The sequence below is a fragment of the Talpa occidentalis genome, unplaced genomic scaffold (assembly GCF_014898055.3).
Source record: "Talpa occidentalis isolate TD23 unplaced genomic scaffold, MPIMG_talOcc4v2.1 talOcc4.16, whole genome shotgun sequence".
In the NCBI taxonomy this organism is placed as follows: domain Eukaryota; kingdom Metazoa; phylum Chordata; class Mammalia; order Eulipotyphla; family Talpidae; genus Talpa; species Talpa occidentalis.
In genome coordinates this window covers 7,122,475-7,143,549 of record NW_023601653.1, presented here as the reverse complement: position 1 = coordinate 7,143,549, position 21,075 = coordinate 7,122,475, and the positions used below count along the sequence as shown (strand labels likewise).

At 37.8% G+C, this 21,075-nt stretch overlaps 1 protein-coding gene across 13 annotated transcripts in view; it reads right to left on the bottom strand.

The window, feature by feature from the left end:
* Window positions 1-21,075, bottom strand: part of RBFOX2 (RNA binding fox-1 homolog 2) — a 242,835-nt gene that overhangs the window by 17,648 nt on the left and 204,112 nt on the right. For 4 of the 13 annotated variants that reach the window (XM_054696063.1, XM_054696068.1, XM_054696071.1 and 1 more), the window contains 7 exons: window positions 20,369-20,515; window positions 18,554-18,607; window positions 9,636-9,728; window positions 6,789-6,849; window positions 3,800-3,853; window positions 3,595-3,687; window positions 2,549-2,693 (listed from right to left, as the gene is read on the bottom strand). In XM_054696063.1, coding sequence (XP_054552038.1) covers window positions 2,549-2,693; window positions 3,595-3,687; window positions 3,800-3,853; window positions 6,789-6,849; window positions 9,636-9,728; window positions 18,554-18,607; window positions 20,369-20,515 — 647 coding nt within the window. Of the gene's footprint in view, window positions 1-2,544; window positions 2,694-3,594; window positions 3,688-3,799; window positions 3,854-6,788; window positions 6,850-9,635; window positions 9,729-18,553; window positions 18,608-20,368; window positions 20,516-21,075 lie in introns of those variants that run through there. The other 9 variants (XM_054696065.1, XM_054696069.1, XM_054696074.1 and 6 more) reach the window with 5 other exon arrangements.

Below are 21,075 nucleotides of genomic sequence, written 5' to 3'. Positions count from 1 at the left end.
AACTTGTTACTATACAATTATAATTAAAATATGAATTTCAAACCATTTGAGGTATTTTTGTACATATAAGACTTTCTCTAAAACATTACTTGGGGACCAAAATACATGGAACAGCAATAAAGATAAGACTTTCTTCTTCATATTTGTTAAGTCAAGATTTGGCTATTTTAAATTAGAAGATTTATTTATCATTTATTCAACTGAACAAGTTGGAAATTTTCACTACTAACTTCTTCATGATAATAAGCAACTGAGATCACTAAATTGTTTCTTTAACTTGAACATGAAATAACTTATTTCTCAAGTAGCTGAAAAATTTCTGATTCTACTTCCAATGACATTTTGTCATCTTTAACCGGTGGCTGCACTTTGCAAAGCTCCGAATCTGCTGTGCCTTTGTGTTACACAACAGGCAGATTAGACACACCGGTGGCGACCAGCTAGCTAAAAGTTCTATCAAGTTTCATTACCTCCAACTCCTGTTCAAGTCTGCTATTAGAAAGTACTTTGCCGCTCAACAGCATTTTAATAAATATGAGACTTGGTCCTTATGAGAAGGTTGACAAATGGAAAGCACTGAGGCCAAGTGGTGATTAATTAATCTTCAACTATTTCAGTAAGGGGATACAGGCAAAGGTTAAAAACATTTCTTCTACACAGAAGAGTGGTGGCATTAAAGCATGAATAAACTTTACCCTAAGTTGCGTCACTCACTGGGAATATTCACCAAAATTCTAGAAGAATTCCAATATTCCCTGTATCAAATGCCACAAGGGGGCTAGACCACGATGATTAACGATGAAATTAGTTTACTAAGCTGAAAAGCAGTTTTAGGCCATTCCCCATAAAATACTGGACTTATTCCTTGCCAACTTCCATGTAAACAGGTAGCTTATTTAATAAAAAAGAAAACATGGGAAATTAGTGTTCAATGTAATGCACAGAAATTGATGTGATTAGGCACAGGACAAAATCTCTGAGCAAATATAGACCTGACACAGACCTGGGAGAGAACAGGCTCTCAAGTTGGTGAATATACTGAAATGACCTACATTGAACAGGAGCGCATCCAACTACCTTGTAAATCACTCAGGAACATTACAAATAAAGGCGTCCCATGTTTCTGCTGAGCAGTGTGGCCTGCAAGTGTGATGGTAACTCTCGGATTGAAATGCAGGACACTGCATGAACAATTTTCCTAGTGTGTAGTCTTCCACCAGGTTCAGTTTTATGTTTTCTTTGATATCTCACAATAAAATAATACTGCATCTTTAGTCATTTCTTTAAAGAGATGTCAGAGGTTGAAGGTCAAAGGTCAAGTGGGGGGAGGATAAAATTAAAAGTAATGGCAGAAGATGGAGATGATGGAATGCATGGGATTTAAACATCTAAAAACTGCAAACAAAGCTTATTTCTCAAGCAGGTCCCTTCCAGTGGCTTTGGAGCTTGCCCATCTTAGCATGCACACTTGCCTTGTCTAACAGAAATGCTTTAGTTCTGTGCAATGGAGGACCCCTATTGGCATGTCCAGTCGGTCTATGAGTGAATGCTCAATTAAATTAGTACACCTCAAAGCCAACTTTGCTGTCAGAAGAGGACCCACAAAGGAGGCTCTTTCCTTTTATATTTTAACTAAGCAGCAACTAACAGGCTCCTGTGCTGCTATGTTTGTTCCTCAGTAAGAACATGGAAAAACCTGTCATAGGCAGAGAAAAGATGAAGAACACAAATGTCACATCTTTGAAGAAAAGTAACTTATAAAAGTCTACTCTTTATATAAAATTATACATTTTAGGCTGACACTGAGATACAACTAATAACAAACCCTGCAACTTCACTCCTTCTCCCCCATCCAATGACAAAGGATTTATTTGTTGCTATGGAATCATTCCACTGCATGAGACACCCTCCATACAAAAATCAAAGGGTGAAGGATGCTCAGCTACATTAGTGGTTTTACCATCATTCAGAAGCCAACTGTAGTTTAATTCTTCCTACTTCTCCCTTTCTCCCTTGATTCAATTGGACTTGGTTCATCTTTGAATTAACCTCTTTTAATCCGTTTCCTACAAAGAAAGCAAATCCATTGTGGGTAACCAGCTCTGCTGCTCACCACCCAGCCGTGAGACCACAGGGAGGCGCGTGTGGCAGCCTCAGCCCGCACGGGGGGTGGCGAGGTGGACGCAGCAGATGCAGCCTGGCACTACAGTCTGGAGCTCCTGTTTGGTTCTCTGCAGTAGTGTTAGTCCATGTTCGTGCGGTGCTGAGTGAACTCATGCCAACACACTGCTACTGAACAAGACAGCTCTGGCTACTGTCTTAAGCCACTACCAGGAGGGCTTAAGGTGGCCAAAATGAAGATTTATAAAATGAATTGAAATTTTTTTACATTCTGATAATGGTAAATTTTGGTTCTTGCCATCTAATCCGTTAATTTGCAAATGTTCATAGGATCTCTGCTATGTGGCATGGCAACGTCCCAGAAGTTATGAGAGGGCAATGGTATTCTTTATTTGTCCGGCTGCTGACCTCGGAATCTAATGCTTACCCTGGGTAGGCGGGGATGGCTGTTGGAGGTACCGCTCGAACTGCACCGTAGACCGTCCGCCCTCTGCCCCTCAGGTGGGCTCCTCTGAAAGCGGCCGCCGTGGTGGCTGCAGTTGGGTAAGGGAAGCCAGGAACTAAAGGGAGACCCAAAATATGACAGAAATGTCAACTTGTATTCAATAACAGCTTTACAATCACAGCTTGCTTTTAGCAAACTACAGGACGATGAAAAGATGTGGACCACCTCTTTTCTGAAAAAAGGAGTGGAGAGACCCAGCACGTAAACGCTAATAACACTGTGCCTCACACATCACAAATCTTGAGTGAGTTTTCTCTGCTTCTTCCCTGTTTTGGCATTGCAACGCAAACTGGTGAGCAGTTTGAGCCAAATGAGATAAACTCTTTAAATGGTCAGTTATTAATCTTATTTCCAAATATGATATGGATGTAATCATTTATGCTTCATAAGGATGTTCTTTTGTTTTTATATGGTGCCAACCTCCAAGGCATATGTAGTCTTTAGACATTTTAGTTCATTAATCCACTTAATTTTTTTATCCAAAATGTTTTAACCCAGAAAATAAGAAGAGAGGAGACTTCTCCCCCATGGTCACATATCCTTTAAGGAGGCAGACACTTTCTAAGGGTCTATTCTAAGTGTGTTATCCTTTGGAAAGCATGCAGAGACACTGATTCCATCTCCATTGAACGCTGTGTAATTATACCTCTTGCTGGGGCAAAACAGCTCAGGTCAAAGGGCTTTAGAGATAGCAACAGAGCTGAGAGTGATCAATAACACCACAGGCCCTTCAAAGTGGCACTCTACTGGAGGCCCAAACGCTTGCAGAGAACACATATAACATACTTCTTTTATTTTCCTGATTATCAAGTGCAGCCTAAAATGTTCTTCGCATGCCCTCAGCCCACCCCATTTGTGCTTTGTGGCAACCTTTCCGTTACACATCATACCAGGGAAAAACAAACTAGCATGTTGCTGCTTACTCGCCAAGAGTTGGAATCCATGCCAGGCCAACATAGGCTACTTACTGATTAAAGGAATGTAAGTGTTGATGCCCCCTCTTCCTGACAGGGGCACTGCAGCATCGTTGCCTAGGGACACATCTGCTTGAAAGCTGGAGGCTGATTGCATTAAAAATAATAATAAAAAAAAGATTACAAAGGAAAATAGTAAGTCAAAAAAGTCATAGGTGCTGTTATAGTTAAACAACACAAATGGAAAAATTAACACTACCTGCATATAACTCAGGGCCATATACAGCTCCAACAACTGGGCTTAATTTCCAACCTGAAATGGAAGAGAGAACAATGAACATTTAAAACAGGGAAAAGACTAATAGGGCATGCACGAGTTGGCATTGGAAATCTCTGGGTGTATTTTTGCCTCTTTCCAGCTTCTCCTTAGAACACCAGCTGGGGTTTAAAATGAGAGGGTGATGGTATTTCCTGACCTCATTACCTGATTATTTTTCAACATGACTAGACAGTGAAGGGATAATGAGGGGCTGGGGTAAAGTCGGAAGCGAGGAAGGAGAAAATTAAGAAGGTAGGAGATGGAGAGGGAAGGAAAGGAAGGTAGGAGATGGAGAAGGAAAAAGAAATATAAATAAACCCTGGGCTTCAGTAGAGTCTCTCACAAGATTGCTTAATGAAAAAGGAAAAAAGGAAAAAAGGTTTAGAAAAAGGAAAAAAGGTCAATTATCCATCACTCTATACCACACTATGATGTACTTTTTCTTACATACAAGCTAAAAAAATGTTTACTGCTCTGGTTGTTTTATAAAGCTGTGCTTTGTGCTCCAATTTTACCTGGATCTTTGACTCCATGATCAATTGCACCAGGTAAACTGAACTCCCTTGGTTGGAATTTCACAGGAGTTAACCAAGCCAACGAAGGAGACATGCACTTAAAAGTCCAAGCTCCTTCCCCAGCTCCAGTGCATGTCCTTTGAGATTTCCACTTGTGATGAACACAGTTAAGTTAATCAGCCTTTCTAGCTAAAGGGCATTAAATTGCTATTGCATATCAGCTTAAATATTTACAGATTTTATGTACTTCCAAACATGAAGCTTGATGTCAATTTTATTCAATCCCCTTTTTATATTTACAGGAATACAGCAAGTGTTAAATAAAGAAAATATGCTGCTGCCCACTGATAAAGAGTAGAATTTCACATGATAACTTTAATCAATAAATATTTATTGAATTTTATACATAAGTAAGCAAACTTGAAAAACTGACTCTCTGGCTTACTTCTTGATATTAGCTCAGGCTCTCACACTGTGCCACTGCTAGTCTATAAATATTTGAATGGAAGTAAGAACTGTAGGCTAAAACGGCTATAGGCAAAGACATTATTCAAGAAAAAAGCCCATGCATCCTTAAGCATTTCAACCTCCATTCATCATTTTGTGCATTCATAGATGGTTGTGGTCTCTTCATCATTATACATAAAAATTTGGCCAAATCTGGGTTCAAATCCTACTGGAGTACATTGTAAGAGCACAATGTTCCACAATATCAGATGAATCAAGTGATTCCAACCAACCAACACACATTAAGATGCTGACTGAGAATTCAGAGAAGGCCGCATGCTCATCTGAGAACCCAGAACCCAGCACTGGCAGGTTTCTCAAGAATGGCTCCACTAGGCTTGAATATTAATTTAGTATTGTATTCGAAAATGACCTTTCCCCTACCAACTGCACCATTATGCAAGTGTTCCCTTTAAAAGGATCACGTTATAATAATGGCAGATAATGGTCTGCCGTCAGTAACACTTGGAATGTGTTCAGTTCTGGACAACGTACAATGTATTTTCACAGGTGCTTAGGTTACCGACCTTCACAAAACAAAAGGGACAGAAAAGACAGTTAGCACATCTGGGACAATGAATAAGCATGATGCTTCTCTGCTCTTCCTTTCCTAAACAATAAGCTAAGACGGTTGGGTTCTGATGACTTTTAAAGAGCTTTCTAGTGCTGATAAACTGTGACTGCCAACAGAGATGAAAACAGAATCAGAGAGGTTAAGAAATTGGCCACTGTCACAGAGCAAAATGAAGAGTTCAATCTAGAAGAAAAATGTCTAAATTCCAGTCAGCAGCTCTTCCTGCCACACCATTTACCCTGGATCTGAAGGAAAGTTGATGTACTTTGCCTTTCTTTCCTTATTTCGTTTACACTGGGTTTTTATCAAAATGACAGAAACTACTGTGGCTTTTCATTTTTGGAAATCTCATTGCATTTTTTCCTTTTATTTTTTTTTTATTGAGGTTACCTTGTTTTACAGGGTTTTGTTCTGCAGAGAAAAGAAGACGAGGTAAAGTGGGAGGTGGTGGCATTGCATTTTCTACCAAATGAACTAGGTAGGAATAATGCAGACATGCTGATTTGTATCATCTGGTTAAAAAGCTGGGCTAAATATATTCACTGAAGATTTTGTGGAAAATGTTAAATGCTGATGTACTTCTAATGACTTAAGACATTGCTAGCACACACTGTTATACTCTGTCAGTATGTCTAAACTTAAAAAGCAGGCAAAGCTCCCCTTTATTACTAGATAAAATATCAGGCAGAACTCTAACTAGACAGCAGAGAATAAGAGCCACGCAGACTGAAGGAGGGAGGGTGGCCTCAGAGCCCAGCGTGTTGGGTTCTTCCCAGATGACCTCATGGAACAGAGCTTGCAAAGCTGGCACAGACTGAAGTTTTATTTAGCGTATGAGTCTCAATTTATTTAGAGAATATGAATCTTGATTAAATTTGACAATTGATGTGAAATTTTTTTTCTCAATGAGAAACATAACATTTACTATATGACAAGTGCTCATGAAATAGAAAACAGAATCACATGTATACCTAACCTTTAAAAGGAGAGCAAGGAGTCAAAAATGGATCTATTTATGTTCGATGAGCAGGTGCCAGTGGTGAGAAATGGTGGCTCTCCAGGGGTGCTACAGACAAACCCAGCACATTCTCAAGAACTACAGCAGCTAAAAGAAAGGGTTCCTGAGTAGGGCTGTAACTTGGGTTAAAAGAATCACAAATGACACACTGACTGTGTCTAAGATAAACACTGCTGAGACCATAATACCTTTAGTAACTAAAAAAGCTTCATTCTAAGATTAAAACGTTCACTTGTAAAAAATAATGCATTTCCTTAGGTAAGGGAAATACTTCTACGCTGACACAAGAATAAAGGAGGAGGTATGGCCACTTACCATTTGCATATGGTGTGACCATCTTCTTATTGGTCATTACACGCGCTGTAGCATTATTCACCTAGAAGTACAGAGTAGAGGGGGGCAGGGAGGAAGGAGACCACATTAGGGAGTGTGAAGTTGCTCATCTGATAAAACAGTACTTAGTTCAAAACATAATTTTCAGACAGTGTTGATTTACATAATTAACATAGCAATATAATTAATATACAGATTTTAATTAAAATATTTATTAAATGAGGCTAACAAGAGTGAAATGCAGTTTCTTGTTCTCCAGATGAAAAACCTGGGCTACTTCAGCATCCAGTACTCCGAAGAAAAGTAAAATTGCAAATTCTATGGAGCTCTCTTAAACAGAGAAGTCTCAGCATTAAAGAAAATGAGGGAAAAAGTAAACTAGAAACAATTCTACACATGAACTTTGAAGTTCATGAATGAAACAGACGCGTGTCACATGGGTCAGATGAAAGATTTACAGAAAGGTAAGAAAATAAATTTGTGGATTTCATCTGTTCTAATGTTCAATTTATATGTTTGTATAAGATTTTACTGTTTGAGGTTAATAAACAAATACAAAAATGGATTCCCATGTTGGCAGTCTTCAGGACCATTTTTCTAGACGATGTGGTCCACTAATTTATGAATAAAATTTTCAGCAGGCCTTTAAATTAGGCACTTAAAATAACTGAAAAAAAATAAGGCTTACGTTTCTTTTCTTTTCTGATGCCTTCCACCCTCATCACATAACAGCATCATTCACAGCCTCTCAGTGCGGGGTGAGAAGGCATTTGAGCCCTGCTGAGGATGGGCTTAGAGGTCAGGATGCCAAAGTGGCAGATCCTGCCTCAGAGCTCCAGCGAGGAGGGTGGCGCCTCACCCAGAACCCGACCATGGGCTGTGCTGTCAGCTCACAAAACGGGCCAGGTTTTCAATGAATTACGAAATACACAAAATATAATCATTTAACCTCTTGGAATTTGCATTATGTTAAATTTGTAGTGATAAACTTATATTATGAAAAGATCAATTTTAGCTGGAATTGGAACTAAAAAAGTCAATGTAAGTCTTTTAAGATCGAAAATCTTAAAATTGAAAATCCTTCCATGGGAGGAAGAGCTTGAAACTCCATTTACTCTAGTTTGCCCACCAAATAATAGAAACATTTCACATTTAAAAAGAAAGAATGGGTACAACAATGATGAGACTGAGAGCATGCAGTCAAAACACACACACACAAATAAAAGAAAGAAAAAACCCCAAGTTTAGAAAGAAGGGAGAGAGTGAAGGGCGAGGCTCACAGACAGGCTAGAGGGGCGGGGGCTTCTGACACCAGCGGCTGGAGCCAAAGCAAGCGCTGCAGGGAGAGTGGCCAGAGCCAACCAGAAACCACCAGTCAGCAAGAGAGACCAACAGCTTGCACAGACCCGAGAGAAGGGCCGAGAGGAGCAGAGGACAGGGTGGGGAGAGACCAAAGTCAAGGGAACAGGAGGGGCGGGGAAGGGAGAGGAAGGCCAGGAAGGCGCACAGGGAAGAGCACTGGTGGAGCACGGGGACAGTCACAGTTCCAGACAGGCCGAGGAGAGAGGAGGACAGTGGGAGAGGAAGGAGCGGGGGAAGTGCATTAATAAAACCAGCCAAACTGGAGTTCAGTAACTCTGAGTAAGATGTGCAAGGGGGAAAAAGTCACCATGACAGTAATGTCAGTAATCAAACAGCTCAGGCTGCTACAAAACAATATGTACATCCAAAGTCCAGGCGCATTACTCAACAGCACTGAAAATAAAAGGGGAAGGAAAAGGAAGAGGAACGACAAGTCAAATCACATTTTAGTGTTAATGTGAGATGGCAGATGGACTTTTTCTTTCTTATTTAATTGTTTTGTGATTACATTGTAAAAGCTGCTTCTCCAGTGCTTTTGTTTCACTTACCGCTGAGGGCACCAGCGCCAGCTTTGTGTATAGTTACCATGGAAAGAGTGGGTCAGTGAAGGGCCCTAAATGCTAAACCATTGGAAAGGGAGGGGGGAAAAAAAGCAGAATATGCAGACATCTTACTCAAAATGGTGGCTTTTATGTTTAATACTTAAAAATATTGGGCACCAGGGGAAAGGAAGCAGTTAACCTTCGCTGTGGTCTTAAAAAGGCCTGCCGAAGACCAGAGCTGCCTCCGTCACATCGTGGGACATTCTCAGCCAGCCATCAAACCCTTGCTGGAGGAATTCAGCCATTAACTATTGAAATTCTTGAGATTAAATATATTTTAAAACTAGATGAGTTTTGGAATCCCTCTTTCCTCCCCACAACTTCTACAATCTTCAAGGCCTTGCCTATCACACCCACATGGAGGCCAACTGCCTCCCAGGAGAAAGAGGGCAGTGGCTGGTCCCTTGATTCATTATAGGACATAATGCTAAAATGGACAATTTCCAAACATTTTTTTAAAAGTTAGTTTTATTTTGGCCTGATCACAGGAATTCGCAGTCTCGCAAACTGAAGCAAAGGAAAAAAATCAAGAGAGCAGAAGGATGAACATTTTGAAGGAGGAAAAAAGTAAATGAAAAAAACAAATAAATACACACACAGACACACACACACAAACACACACACACACACACACACAAGTAAATCAAAATTAAAACCCCCCCAAGCAACCAAAAAATGAAAGAGAGGGGAGTATAGAAGTGTTAACTTTTATACATTTTAGTGCAAGAAGGTGAAGGACATGAACACACATACACATGTGTGCACACACGAACAAGACAGGGTTCCAAATGTGAAATAAGTGAAGCAATACACAAAAAGAGAAATAAAAATATAAACCAGAAATTGAATTATTGAAGACATGCACCTCGATTTTACGGCCCTCTACCACGGTGCCGTGTAATTTCTCCCTGGCCCTGTCTGCATCAGCACTATTCTCGAAAGTTACGAACCCGAATCCCTGCATGCAGCGGGAGAAGGGGGGAAAACATGCACATCGTTATATTGAAATACTGATCTCTTGGTAAACAGAGAAAAAATATCACAGTATGAAACTGACATCAGCAACAATTCAGCAATACTCTCCCAAAGTCACATTTTTGGTCCATGCATAGTTTGTAAAGGGAAATTAAATCCAATAAAGGAATAAAGAACTGTAGTAGTAGTGATGATATCATGATGATGGTGATGATGATGATGATGATAATAATAATAGGATTAACAACAATAATAAAATGAAACATAAAGCATGTGAGGCCAGACCAAAATGAAGGTAAGAGTTACTCGGGTTATTCAACCAAGATTCTGAACATTTTTATTGTTCTACTTTTTGTTCTCAATGTTTGTTGTTAATATACATGTCCCTTTCTGTAATACTAAAAAATATTTATATGGCCTAACATCTCAAATCTATTATTTTCCAGTAACTTCTATGTGAGTTCTAACATTCTGGTGCCATGACTGTACAATGAGATTATTTTCAAGGAAGTTTAGTCATTTTAGTCCCTCTCTGCCTGCTGCTGACATCACTATTAATTCCATTGGGAATGGGTAATTAAGACATCGTCATGATGTCTAGTTCTGTAGGTACTGGGTGTGGGAGAGGAGCACACTCATGTCATCTGGGCACATGAAGATGTCACTAAGCAGGGGTCAATTATAACTTTTCTTCAATGTTAAAAAAATTTTTTTTTGCATATAAGTACTAGGGTGTAGACCAGAGGTGGGGGAGTGTAGGGAGTTGAAAGGATTCACCAGAGACAGAATAGGGAAGAGAACAGGCAGATCTACTGAAATATACTGCTGAGAGGAGCAGCATGTGAGACAGAAGAGGTCTACTGCGCCATGAGGGTCACCTCCCTGGCCGGGGATGGAACTCAGGCCATAGCGGAGAAAGCACTGAGACTGAACCCCTAGGCCAGTGGGGAGGCCCCCAATGTCAATTTTAAACAATCATACCAACACAGTAAAAATATGTTCAGCTGTATTTCAGAAAACTGCGTACCCAAATTATACATAGGTTGATGCCTACATTTGCTATTTGATGTATTAATTTTCCATAAACAAAGAAAAAAGGAATAGCCAACTGGCAATGGGAACATGATCTATATTAGCAACATCACTTGAACAGTATTCAAGAGGAAAGGAGCACCGTTCACAGCAATGCAGTTGCTGTCCTGAGTTAGGATTAATTTGTGTGTTGTAGACGCTTCAAAAAAAAAAAGGAGCTTTAATGTCAAAATTTAAGACAGCAAGGAGTCGGGAGTTAAACCCATTTTATTCCTTTGTTCACACTGTATCTGACATGGGGGTCATGATCATATCATCAGTTTCAACAGTAGTTATTATATACTTGCATGACTATTCCATAAAGCACTCTATCAGCTTTATTCTAGGTGCTTTGTCTTTCCACTCTGCAACCATAACATTTTCTCAAGTCATTTACATTTGGAAAAGTGGCAGATTTTTAGAATTTCCTGGGAAAGTTCTCAATTCTCAAAAGCATCATTATTATTCCTTTAGAATTCTTTGAGTATTCCATTATAAGACAACCTGGAGGTCTTTATTTTTAGTGAAGTATTGCTTTGTTACTTAGCACCGGTGTACTCCTATATGTACAAACATGTTCTCCTCTAAGACGTTAGTGGTGTGTATTGCCCAATAAGGTATTCTGAAGCAGCTCCATCAGTTTGAAGGCTCTGATCACTCTAAATGAGCATAAGGTCAGATGTTCCCTGGGGGATTCCAGTGGATCAAGTCTGCCTTCCACGTGTCATCGCGAAGACCCCAGAAAGTGCAATGCTAAGCTGACAGAAAGCTTAAAAGTATGCTGCCTGGGATGGAATATTATAGGCAATGTTCAAAATACGTTAAAAATATCGGTGGGAATACATATGCAGAAAGAAATTTTGGCATCTACATGCTACAGTCTCTTTGACAGCTCGAAGTACACAAGGGCAAATTACACCATTTGTCATCAGCTCTAGTATGTAGAATACAGGAAGCCAGATTTCCGATCCCAGAGAACCCTCCAATGGGACAGTCTAACCTTTTAAGAAAGGTCACAGATTGTGACCAGTTTTTACATCACATTTTAGAAGTATTGTACACTATTCAATTGATTCTTACAGTTTCTTACATTTTATGCCTGGATTAAAGTAATGAATTATAAATTAATGGCTGGATAACAATTTATCTGGAGACTAATAGCTAGCTTTTTAATTTTAGCATTATGACTGATAATTACACACTGTCATATGAACATGCTTGTTTGTTTCTAAAATACAACCATTGGGTACAAAGGACAGATCTGCTGGCTTCATTCTGATGGTAAAGAAAAGGAGTGAAGCTGAGGCTAAGTACCCCAGCATCCAGAAGGGCTTCCTTCCCTGTAGCTTCTTCCCAAGCTCCACAAATGAGAAATTATGCTTTAAAATGTCAGTTCGGTTTTCTATTTACAAAACTATATTCATCCTAAAATTCTCCTAATTTTATTTTTCAAGCCAAATTGCTAAATGTGTTCTGTGACGCTCCTTTCTGGAACGTGTTAACAGAACATTTGTGATACAATAACCGCATCCAAAAGAATGCAGAGTGGCATTATAAGCATTGCCATTTTATAGTCAGCAAATGCTAAAGCTTAACATTAATGTCTGCTCAGTCAAGATTTTCCCAATAATACTTTAATATTCTGGAACAAAATTTCATTTTCAAATCTTTATGAAGTATTTTTTTTTAAGTGAAGAAAAAGGGTCTGCACTTCAGAGGAACTACTAATTCAGATACCAAAGACACAACAATTAAGCAATCTTTACAGACATATTTACCTAGGGTAATAGGAAGATGGCCTTACTGATACTGTGGGCCTTCCTGAGACGAAACCTTGAGGTAAGAGGATTTCTTTTCTTCCTTTGAAGATAAATAGGCCTTTTGGTAGGCAGAATAATGGCCTCACCAAAGTTGGCAATGTCCTAATCCCTGGAAACTGTGAGTATGTTACCTCACATGGCAAAAGGGATTTTGCAAATATGACTGAATTAATGATCTTGAGATGGGAGATTATCCTGGATTATCCAGGTGGGCCCAGTGTAATCACAGGGAGCTTATGTGTGAGAGGGAAGCAGGAAAGACAGAATCACACTGCAGCATCCTGAGAAGGACTGGTCTGGCCAGTGCTGGCCCTGAGGATGACAGGAGTGACATGTCAAGGAAGGTGTGCAGCCTTGAGAAGCTAGAGAAGTAAAGGAAGTGGATTAACTCCTAGAGCCAGCTGAAGGAGTGCAGCCCACTCCCACTTTGGACCTGTGGCCTCCATAATTGTAAGGGAATAAAGCCGGTGGTACTCAGTCACCAAATTTGCTTGGAAGCAATAGGCAATTACTATATGCCTCTGAGAATTAAAGGCTGTGAGTTGGAAGATGAGAAATAGAATCGGCATTTTTATAGTATTGTTCTTTAATACCTTTCTCTCATGATGAAACTTTGAACAGGTCATTTCCCATCAACTCCATTCAAGTTTGTTTGCCACATTTAAAATTTGGTTTCAAGAGTATTAATGCAAATAAAACGCTAACAATTTTTTTAAATATACCATCTCTTCAATAAAAATTTAGCACTTCTGAAACTGTACCTGGAACCAAACTCAAGCTACTCACAGACTATTCAGGTTTAAGAAAGTCCCAACAGGAAAATAGGCTATTTTACAATATTTTCATTCACATTAAGTTAGGTCATTATGATCCCTTGCTTTGAAAAAGAAACTAAAAATTCTCTACACTAACACATTTTCCTTAGGAGAGCTTCAAAATGATCATATATCAAACAGGAATATAATAACCTGTCTGAAAAGCTACAAAGTCAAACTTAGATTTAATCTCAAACTCTTTATATGAGGAAGCATTTAAGCCTAAAAACAGACATGCAAAAAATATTTTTATTAAAAAATGATGTAATTAAATTTAAGTAACCTTAATTTAAATAAAATTAAATAACTAAAAATAGATGTTTGTCTACAACAGTGCTGATAGAAAAATAACTTGAGCCATATATTTCCACCGGTCACAGTAAAAGGTAGAAAAAGTGTACTTAATTATAATGCCGCATTTTATCTCACCCAATATAAACAACATACTATCATTGCAACATGGTGTCAACATCAACGCTAGTGAGATGGCTAACATTCTTTTTTGGTGGTAAGTCTTTGAAGCTGTTGTATGGTTTTAACTTGGGGCATGTTTCCCTTTAGACTCACTGCATTTCAGGTCCTCAGTGTGGCCATGGCAGCCAAGGCTGCAGGTCTCTATGCTTTAGGCTTTCACCAGAGGTTCTCAGAGCCCAAATCCTTCCACTTCAATAATTCAAAATATCAGTGACATATCAGTGGCTAATTCAAATATACCAGAGTCAGATCAGTGATTCACCACCAGCTATCGCAGCTGTCTTTTGGAAACTGAGGGCTGCTATGTCTGGCAGGAGTATGGCTGTTGTTAAAGCTTCCAGCAACTATGACAGAGACTTTATCACCTGCCTTGATCATTGGCATCAAAGACATCTAATAGCCGAGTAACTGTCACCTTTTCAGTCTGGCCTCAGACTGCAATAAATAACAAGCAATAGAATGAGCATTGTAAAAATATTTTTAAAATTTGTATAATCTTTGAATTTTTCCATCTCAGAAGAATGAGAAAGAAAATTTACCATGTAACTTTTAAGGGAGAAATCAAAAGCAGACGGTTCTCCTGGGTATGGCCAGAACACAGAAATTAAAAAATAAATAAAAGAAAAAGAAAACTAAAACCCATAAAATGGCAACAAAAGAAAATAAGCTAAGCCCTTTGGAAATACATGCACTGTTATTTTAGTTTTAAGTATAATGAAAAACATTTCACCATACATTACCTACCAAATTTTACTGAAAATCACAAAGGGCTACTTAATGCAATTTCAAAGATAAGATTTTGACCACATTATGAAAGAAATAAAATAATTTCCCTTTGCATGAAATCAAAAGTCAAGGAAGTTCACAAGAAACTATTGCACATTACTCATATCTGAGGAAAGGGAATGGAGGTTTTATCTTCCCTAACTCCAGCTGAAATTTAAGTCTGACACAAACTCAGATCTCCGTCATTCCAGAAATCCACCTGAGAGAAGTAATGAGAACACATTAACTAAAAATTTGCTAGAAATCTCAATTTAATTGTTGCTGTACTCTATTTTTAGTCCTTTCGGGGACTTAATAATTGGCACTGTCGGAAGAGGTGAAAAGCTTTTATACTTATTCCATACTTAGAACACATGTGCCTTCAAGTGAATTATACCTAAAGTATTTTGACAAAATCTAATGGAAAATATAAATGTTAGAACCTGTCATTGTTTAATATGCTTGATAATTATCACAAGTAAATTTTTATGGGGCTGGGTGGTGAGTAGGACAGTAGGAAGTCTGAAGTTCAAAATTAGAACAAACTTCTAAAAAATAAGTTCTCAGCCATAAAAGTACCTAGCACAGAGAGCGAGGTCTAGAATACTTATGATTTGAACTAGGTGACCATTATTTAAAGCTCTGTTCAAGAGCCTGTGGGGGAAAAGACTAGAAGGATGTAGATGTGAATACTAGTGACAATTCTGGTTAATGAACAATGTGTGCTTTTTTTCTTTCTACTTCTCATCAAGAATTCCGTTTTCCTTTTATAATGGTTTTGATAAGGGTGCTTTTAAAAAGCTTTTACTCAAAGGATCTATAAGGAGAGTGACAATGTGATTTATTGTTTAAATTGGGACAACACTGAGGGAGAAAGGGGACATTATTAAACAATTATGCTAAAACAATAGGTGTAACTGGGATTATCCCGGACAACCCAGGACACATGACCACTCTGCCAATATATTCTTACTGTTTGTGTTAGTGCTTTGTCACGACTGGTGAAATCTGGGGACTCAACACAGCTACATATATGTATATACATTTTTAAAAGGTACAGGTTTTAATGTACATTTTGAATTGTACATTTTTAAAAGGATAGTATACCTTTGTTTCAGTCATAGAAAACTAGATACACCTGACTTTGTTTTTACCAAGAAGAGGAAAATAATTTTTTTAAAAAATCATAAAATTTATATATATGCATATAAGAATACATATTCATTCCAAATCCAGACTATGAATGTCAAAGAAAAAACTACTACATCACAGAGAACAGAAAGTCTCCTCTCCAGACAAGCTGGATGAGGTATGGGGAGGCAAGGACAGGGCGGACATAGTGGTGTCAGTGTTGGCTTGCGCTTTTAAGTGGGTGTATTCAAAAACCCTGGCCAACAGTCTCTCATAAAAAATAAGACATGGTAAAGAGTTCCTTTTTGTTGCTGAGCCATTTGGTTAAATACTATTTTACATATATTACTATCTCAGAAATACTTTGTGGCTAGTTTTTTCACTACTGCTCCAAAATGAAATTCAATAAGGCTAATTTCTGTACTGAAAAGCACTCTGTTAAAAGACTGAGCAACTCTTAATTAAACAACAGGACCACATAAGTCTCCTTTTCAGTGGTTCCTTAAGACATGTAATTTTATAGTCAACCCCAAACATAAAAGAAACATAGAAATGTAAACTACATTTACAAGAAGAAAAGCACTCATTAATTTATCTCAGGTGGATCCAGGGGAACCCATTCCATCAAAGAAATTTAGGTAACAGCTAAGAAAGCAAAAGATGAAGCTAGGTTTTGCAGTCAGTTCCTGAAGGCAGATCCAAGGCAATCCTGAATGCTGTGTTTTGTTTTAAAAACGTTAACCAATTAGTACATAATCTGTCTACTCTTTATCAGCCCAAAGATAAAGGGGCAGTGAGGACACAGCATCAAGCTGAGAGGCGCAGTATATGCTCTTACATCCTCCGAGAGAAAAGGAAGGCTTGTGTCATTTTAAATGAAGATTACAGGGGAGAAGTCACTGGGTTGGGTAAATTTAAATTTTTCTGGCAGTAGGTAGATTCTTAAAGTCAATGAAAGAAGCCTTGAGAAAGATCAATTTCCTTTGCTTCACAAAATTCAATCACCTGATTTTTTGGTAAGGATAAAGTCCTCAATGCCTGATGAAATTATACTGGGCTTCTTGTTAAAAGTCTAGAGTCTAATTAAGAATATTTTATGTGCATACACTTAAAACCAAAAACATTTAAACAATTACTTTAGATAAACAGCGAGGTGAATAATCTTCACATATTTATTTTATATTCATGTGCTCTCATCTCTAAACCACCGTAATTTTTCCATCTTGTATTAAAAAAGAAATGATACAACAAGGTAATAGAAACTCAATGTGAGGAAATTACAAAAGCATAAGCAGTTTTACTGGTTAATCTGAAAAAAATATCACTTTAGAAATACTTACCAAGTTAAGTGCTGGAGAAAGTTCTGTATAGGCATATTAATCTTTTTTGTTTTAACTGAAAGCTGGAAGCTTAGAGTATATCTATCTCCATAATAATTAACAAACGATTAATACAGTCAGAATTAACCACTTTTAGTGTTAATGCATTCTATGAAGGAGGGAAGTAATAATTCAGGAGCACCAGGACAGTGCATACATGTGTATTAGTATGGATAGGGCGGGAAGTATATAAAACTTTATAGATATATGTTATTAATTCCCAAAGTATGATGAATACAAAGCAGGAAATTGAAGAGAGGTAAATATTAATCATTTATTACTTTACTTAGCTTTTCTCAAGTTACATAGTCGTAGAAATTAATCACAGGCAACAGCTATTTTTAAAGTTCAGTAGAGATGATAAATGAAAATTAATCCAAAAATTAGTCTAACTAAAAAATGCAAGTAGAAATGAACACTGCAAAGTATTTTTTACAGAGGAGGGAAAAAAATTTGAAAGTTTGGCCACAGCTGATTGTGTCTATGGGGTGTATTCATTTGTCGAGGAAGAAACTTTCAGATAAAGCTTTTCAAAAATCAGCATAACAAATGTTTTTTTCATAACACTTTTGTAATACTTTGCTATTCCCTCATTCCTAAAAGCACTACTGCTTATTTTAATGCATTAAAAATTCTAAATCAACCTATATAAATTGGGAATGTAAGATGGTAAATGGTTAGGCGAAAACACATCTTAATTAAAACTTTAGTTCTTATGTAGAACACATTGAGAAAAGAATACATCTGTCAAATTGTACACTATTACTAATTTCTTAAGCAAAAAATCTAACTCACAGCATTGTCTGACGTGACTCCACGTCCTGCAGTTTGCCTACTTGGGTACAGCTAAAGGAAGAAGTCAGTGCACAGAGAACTCTTGGGTCATGGCCACTGCACGCAACCCCCATTAGGACATACATTCAGGAGAGAGCAAGTCAACCGAGTAACTTAAGTATGTCATTTCAGCATTCAATTTTCAAAAGTAGAATTGCTCTGACAGAATTCAGGATGGAATTGCCACAGAATTTCACTTTTTTCAGTCTTCTCTCTTCCTTTAAAATAAGCACCCCAGGTCAAGTGTAGGTCATAAGAGACTGCCGTCTCCTGCGTCTCTCCTCCTTACCATGCCCTCTCCTGACAAACTTCTCTTGCTAGATTCCCTAACTCTCCCAACTTAAGTATTAAAGTTTGGTCATGTGATAGTTTATTTTTAGAGATAATCTCCCCCAACTAGATAGCTGGGATACTTATCGTAGGCTTGAAAAACAGCTTAAGTGTTCTGATCACTTACTATTTTAAATAAAACAAAACTAATAAGAAACCAAGCACACTTAATACTGAAATAGAGCTTACCTTAGAGCCACGTTCATTAAAGATTATTTCTACATCTAGGATTTTGCCAAACTGCTGCAGAGACAAAAATAAAACCATTTATCTATGGTTAGAATTTTATCCACATACTTTACTTTCTTCTAAAAAAGAAACAGGGGTTTTTCTTTCTTTAAACTACTTATTGAACTTCCGTGTTTCAATCTGTTTGTAGGTCCCAATATCAGTTTCTGATTTTTCTTATCACAAGCTGATAATTTCTCCTTTCCTAAAGGTAGAAACTGTTTTCAGAAGATACTCAACTGGATTTCAAACCAAACTTTGGAAATGTGAAAAATCTAAAAAATGAAAAGAACAAAAGAGAATCATGCTTTCTTGGTGGGTTGAGTCATTACTATCTTCATCGAAAAACATGTAGAAGAGCCCACTGTTCTAGAGTGTGGCTTTTGGGCTTGATTCCAGTCTCATCATTTAATAGAAAATGAGATAAATCAAAGAAAGAAGAAAATGTCTTAGCCTAGGAGGGTATTTTAATTTTATTTCTAAACTTACCCTATTAAAAATCAAATTTGTAGGGTGTTTTACAAGTTTGTTTCTTTTCCATTTTCCCATGCATCCTTAACAACAACCTTCCAAAGGAAAGGCTGCTTTCCTTTTATGGTTAAGGAAAATGAGGCTGAAAGAAACTATTCATCAAGTTTACAGAGCTAATAAAATGGAAATAAAACGGAGCATGGAATCCCTCTTAGCCACGCTGCTGTCTCATAAGTAATAGGAATTTATCATGTGCAAGAAAACATAGCAGCAGGTATCCCTTTAAGGATTTTTTTTCACCTAATACCTATTCAAAGGGCATATAATACGTTTCAAGAAATCACTGAAATGGTTTGGCAGATCTTCAAGGGGAAACACACTGCTGGCAGATGAGAATGTATCCCTTTTCTCAGCCCTCCAGAGATGAATATACCATATTATCTCTGATAATTCAGGAGAGAACCGAATCACTCACATTCTAGGACGCTTCTTCTTAAAAGTAACCTAAACTCTTAATACTGCCCTTCATCTGGAGAACTGGTTCAAGTCCTTCAAAAACATTACTAAATCTCAAGCCTGGCTGTCTTTCTTTATGGAAAACACCCCAAGCGTCAGCAGTGAGTGACAGAACTTTACCCCAGGGCCTTGTCACTATGAATTGGCCACACCAAGACTTTAAAAAAAAAAAAAAGACTGATAATCTTTTGGTTCTATTTCAAGTTAAGAGTTTGACCAAATTAAAATAGGCAATAACACATGGGTGCAAAAAAAACAAAACCAAGACTCTAGGTAGATGTTCACTTCCCAACAGCTTAAATCTTTGTTTTTATACTTTGTTTTCATGATGTGATTTCAGGAGAAAAGGAATAGCTGAAGGAACACATTAGGGGCAGCCAACTAACCTTCTATACATGATTTTAGATACTGCTCCGGACAGTGAATTATGAGCAAGGAAGCAAAGGTACCATGTTTGCTTTCACAGATATTATTTCATTTGATTCGCAACACACTGGGAATTAGGGATTGATATCTTTTTCACGGTTTTAGTGATGAAAGTCTCTTATCCTAAGAAACCTCAGTCCCAGCCAAGCCAGGACAGGGTCAATCTTACATAGATGAGACCTTTAAGGTTAGTGTCTAGAATAGAGTAGGCCACAGGAAAAGTTTCTAAAGATTGATGAAGTATTCAAGATCCTTCTCAATCTATTTTTCGTTTTACCCTAAAGTTCTAATGACTAAGAACACACCTAGTGGATAAAATTATGTCTTAACTATAAAACCCATTAAAGGATTTCATAAACTTACCCCAAACATCTGTCGGAGGTCGGGGTCCCGGAAGCGGAAAGGAATATTAGAGACATGCAGCCGTTTGGGGGTAGATTTACTCTCTGAGTTCTCACTACTTTGTGTCTGTGATGGCTGGCCATCTGTCTGTGCGCCCCCTTCTGTCTGCTAGGCAAAGAAACAAAATAAATGCAATTATTTCACAGAATTATATAAAGTAATTAAAGTCCCTCCCACCCCAATCATTGGCAGTGTGTCTTGAAGCAAAATTTAGTTGTCCCTTCAAAGAGAAAAAACCAAAGATGTTAATGTATGTTTAAAATGTTAGACTTTACAAACAGCATTTTGGTCTTTGAATATTTATAATACATTAGCAAAATGGGAGCTTCAGAAACACTAAGTGACTTACCCAAGATCACACTGGAATAACATTAGGTTAACCGAAGACATAAAAATACTACCATTATTCCTAGCGTCTTAGTAGAGCTTTCTAATTCCATTTAATTCCATTGCAAAAGTGAAGTTTGTTGTCTTGAGTCGGGGAGATCACTGTATTTTTTGGTTAACATTTCAGGAAGTGAGGGAGTCTTCACATTTCATTCCCTCTATTAGTTTCAGTTTATGACTGCTGAGTTGCCAACAAATTCCAGTACTATTTATGAAGAAGAGACAGGAACAAAGGGCACTTGGCTTAAAATTTAAAGAAGCATCTCTGAAACCAATCTCTA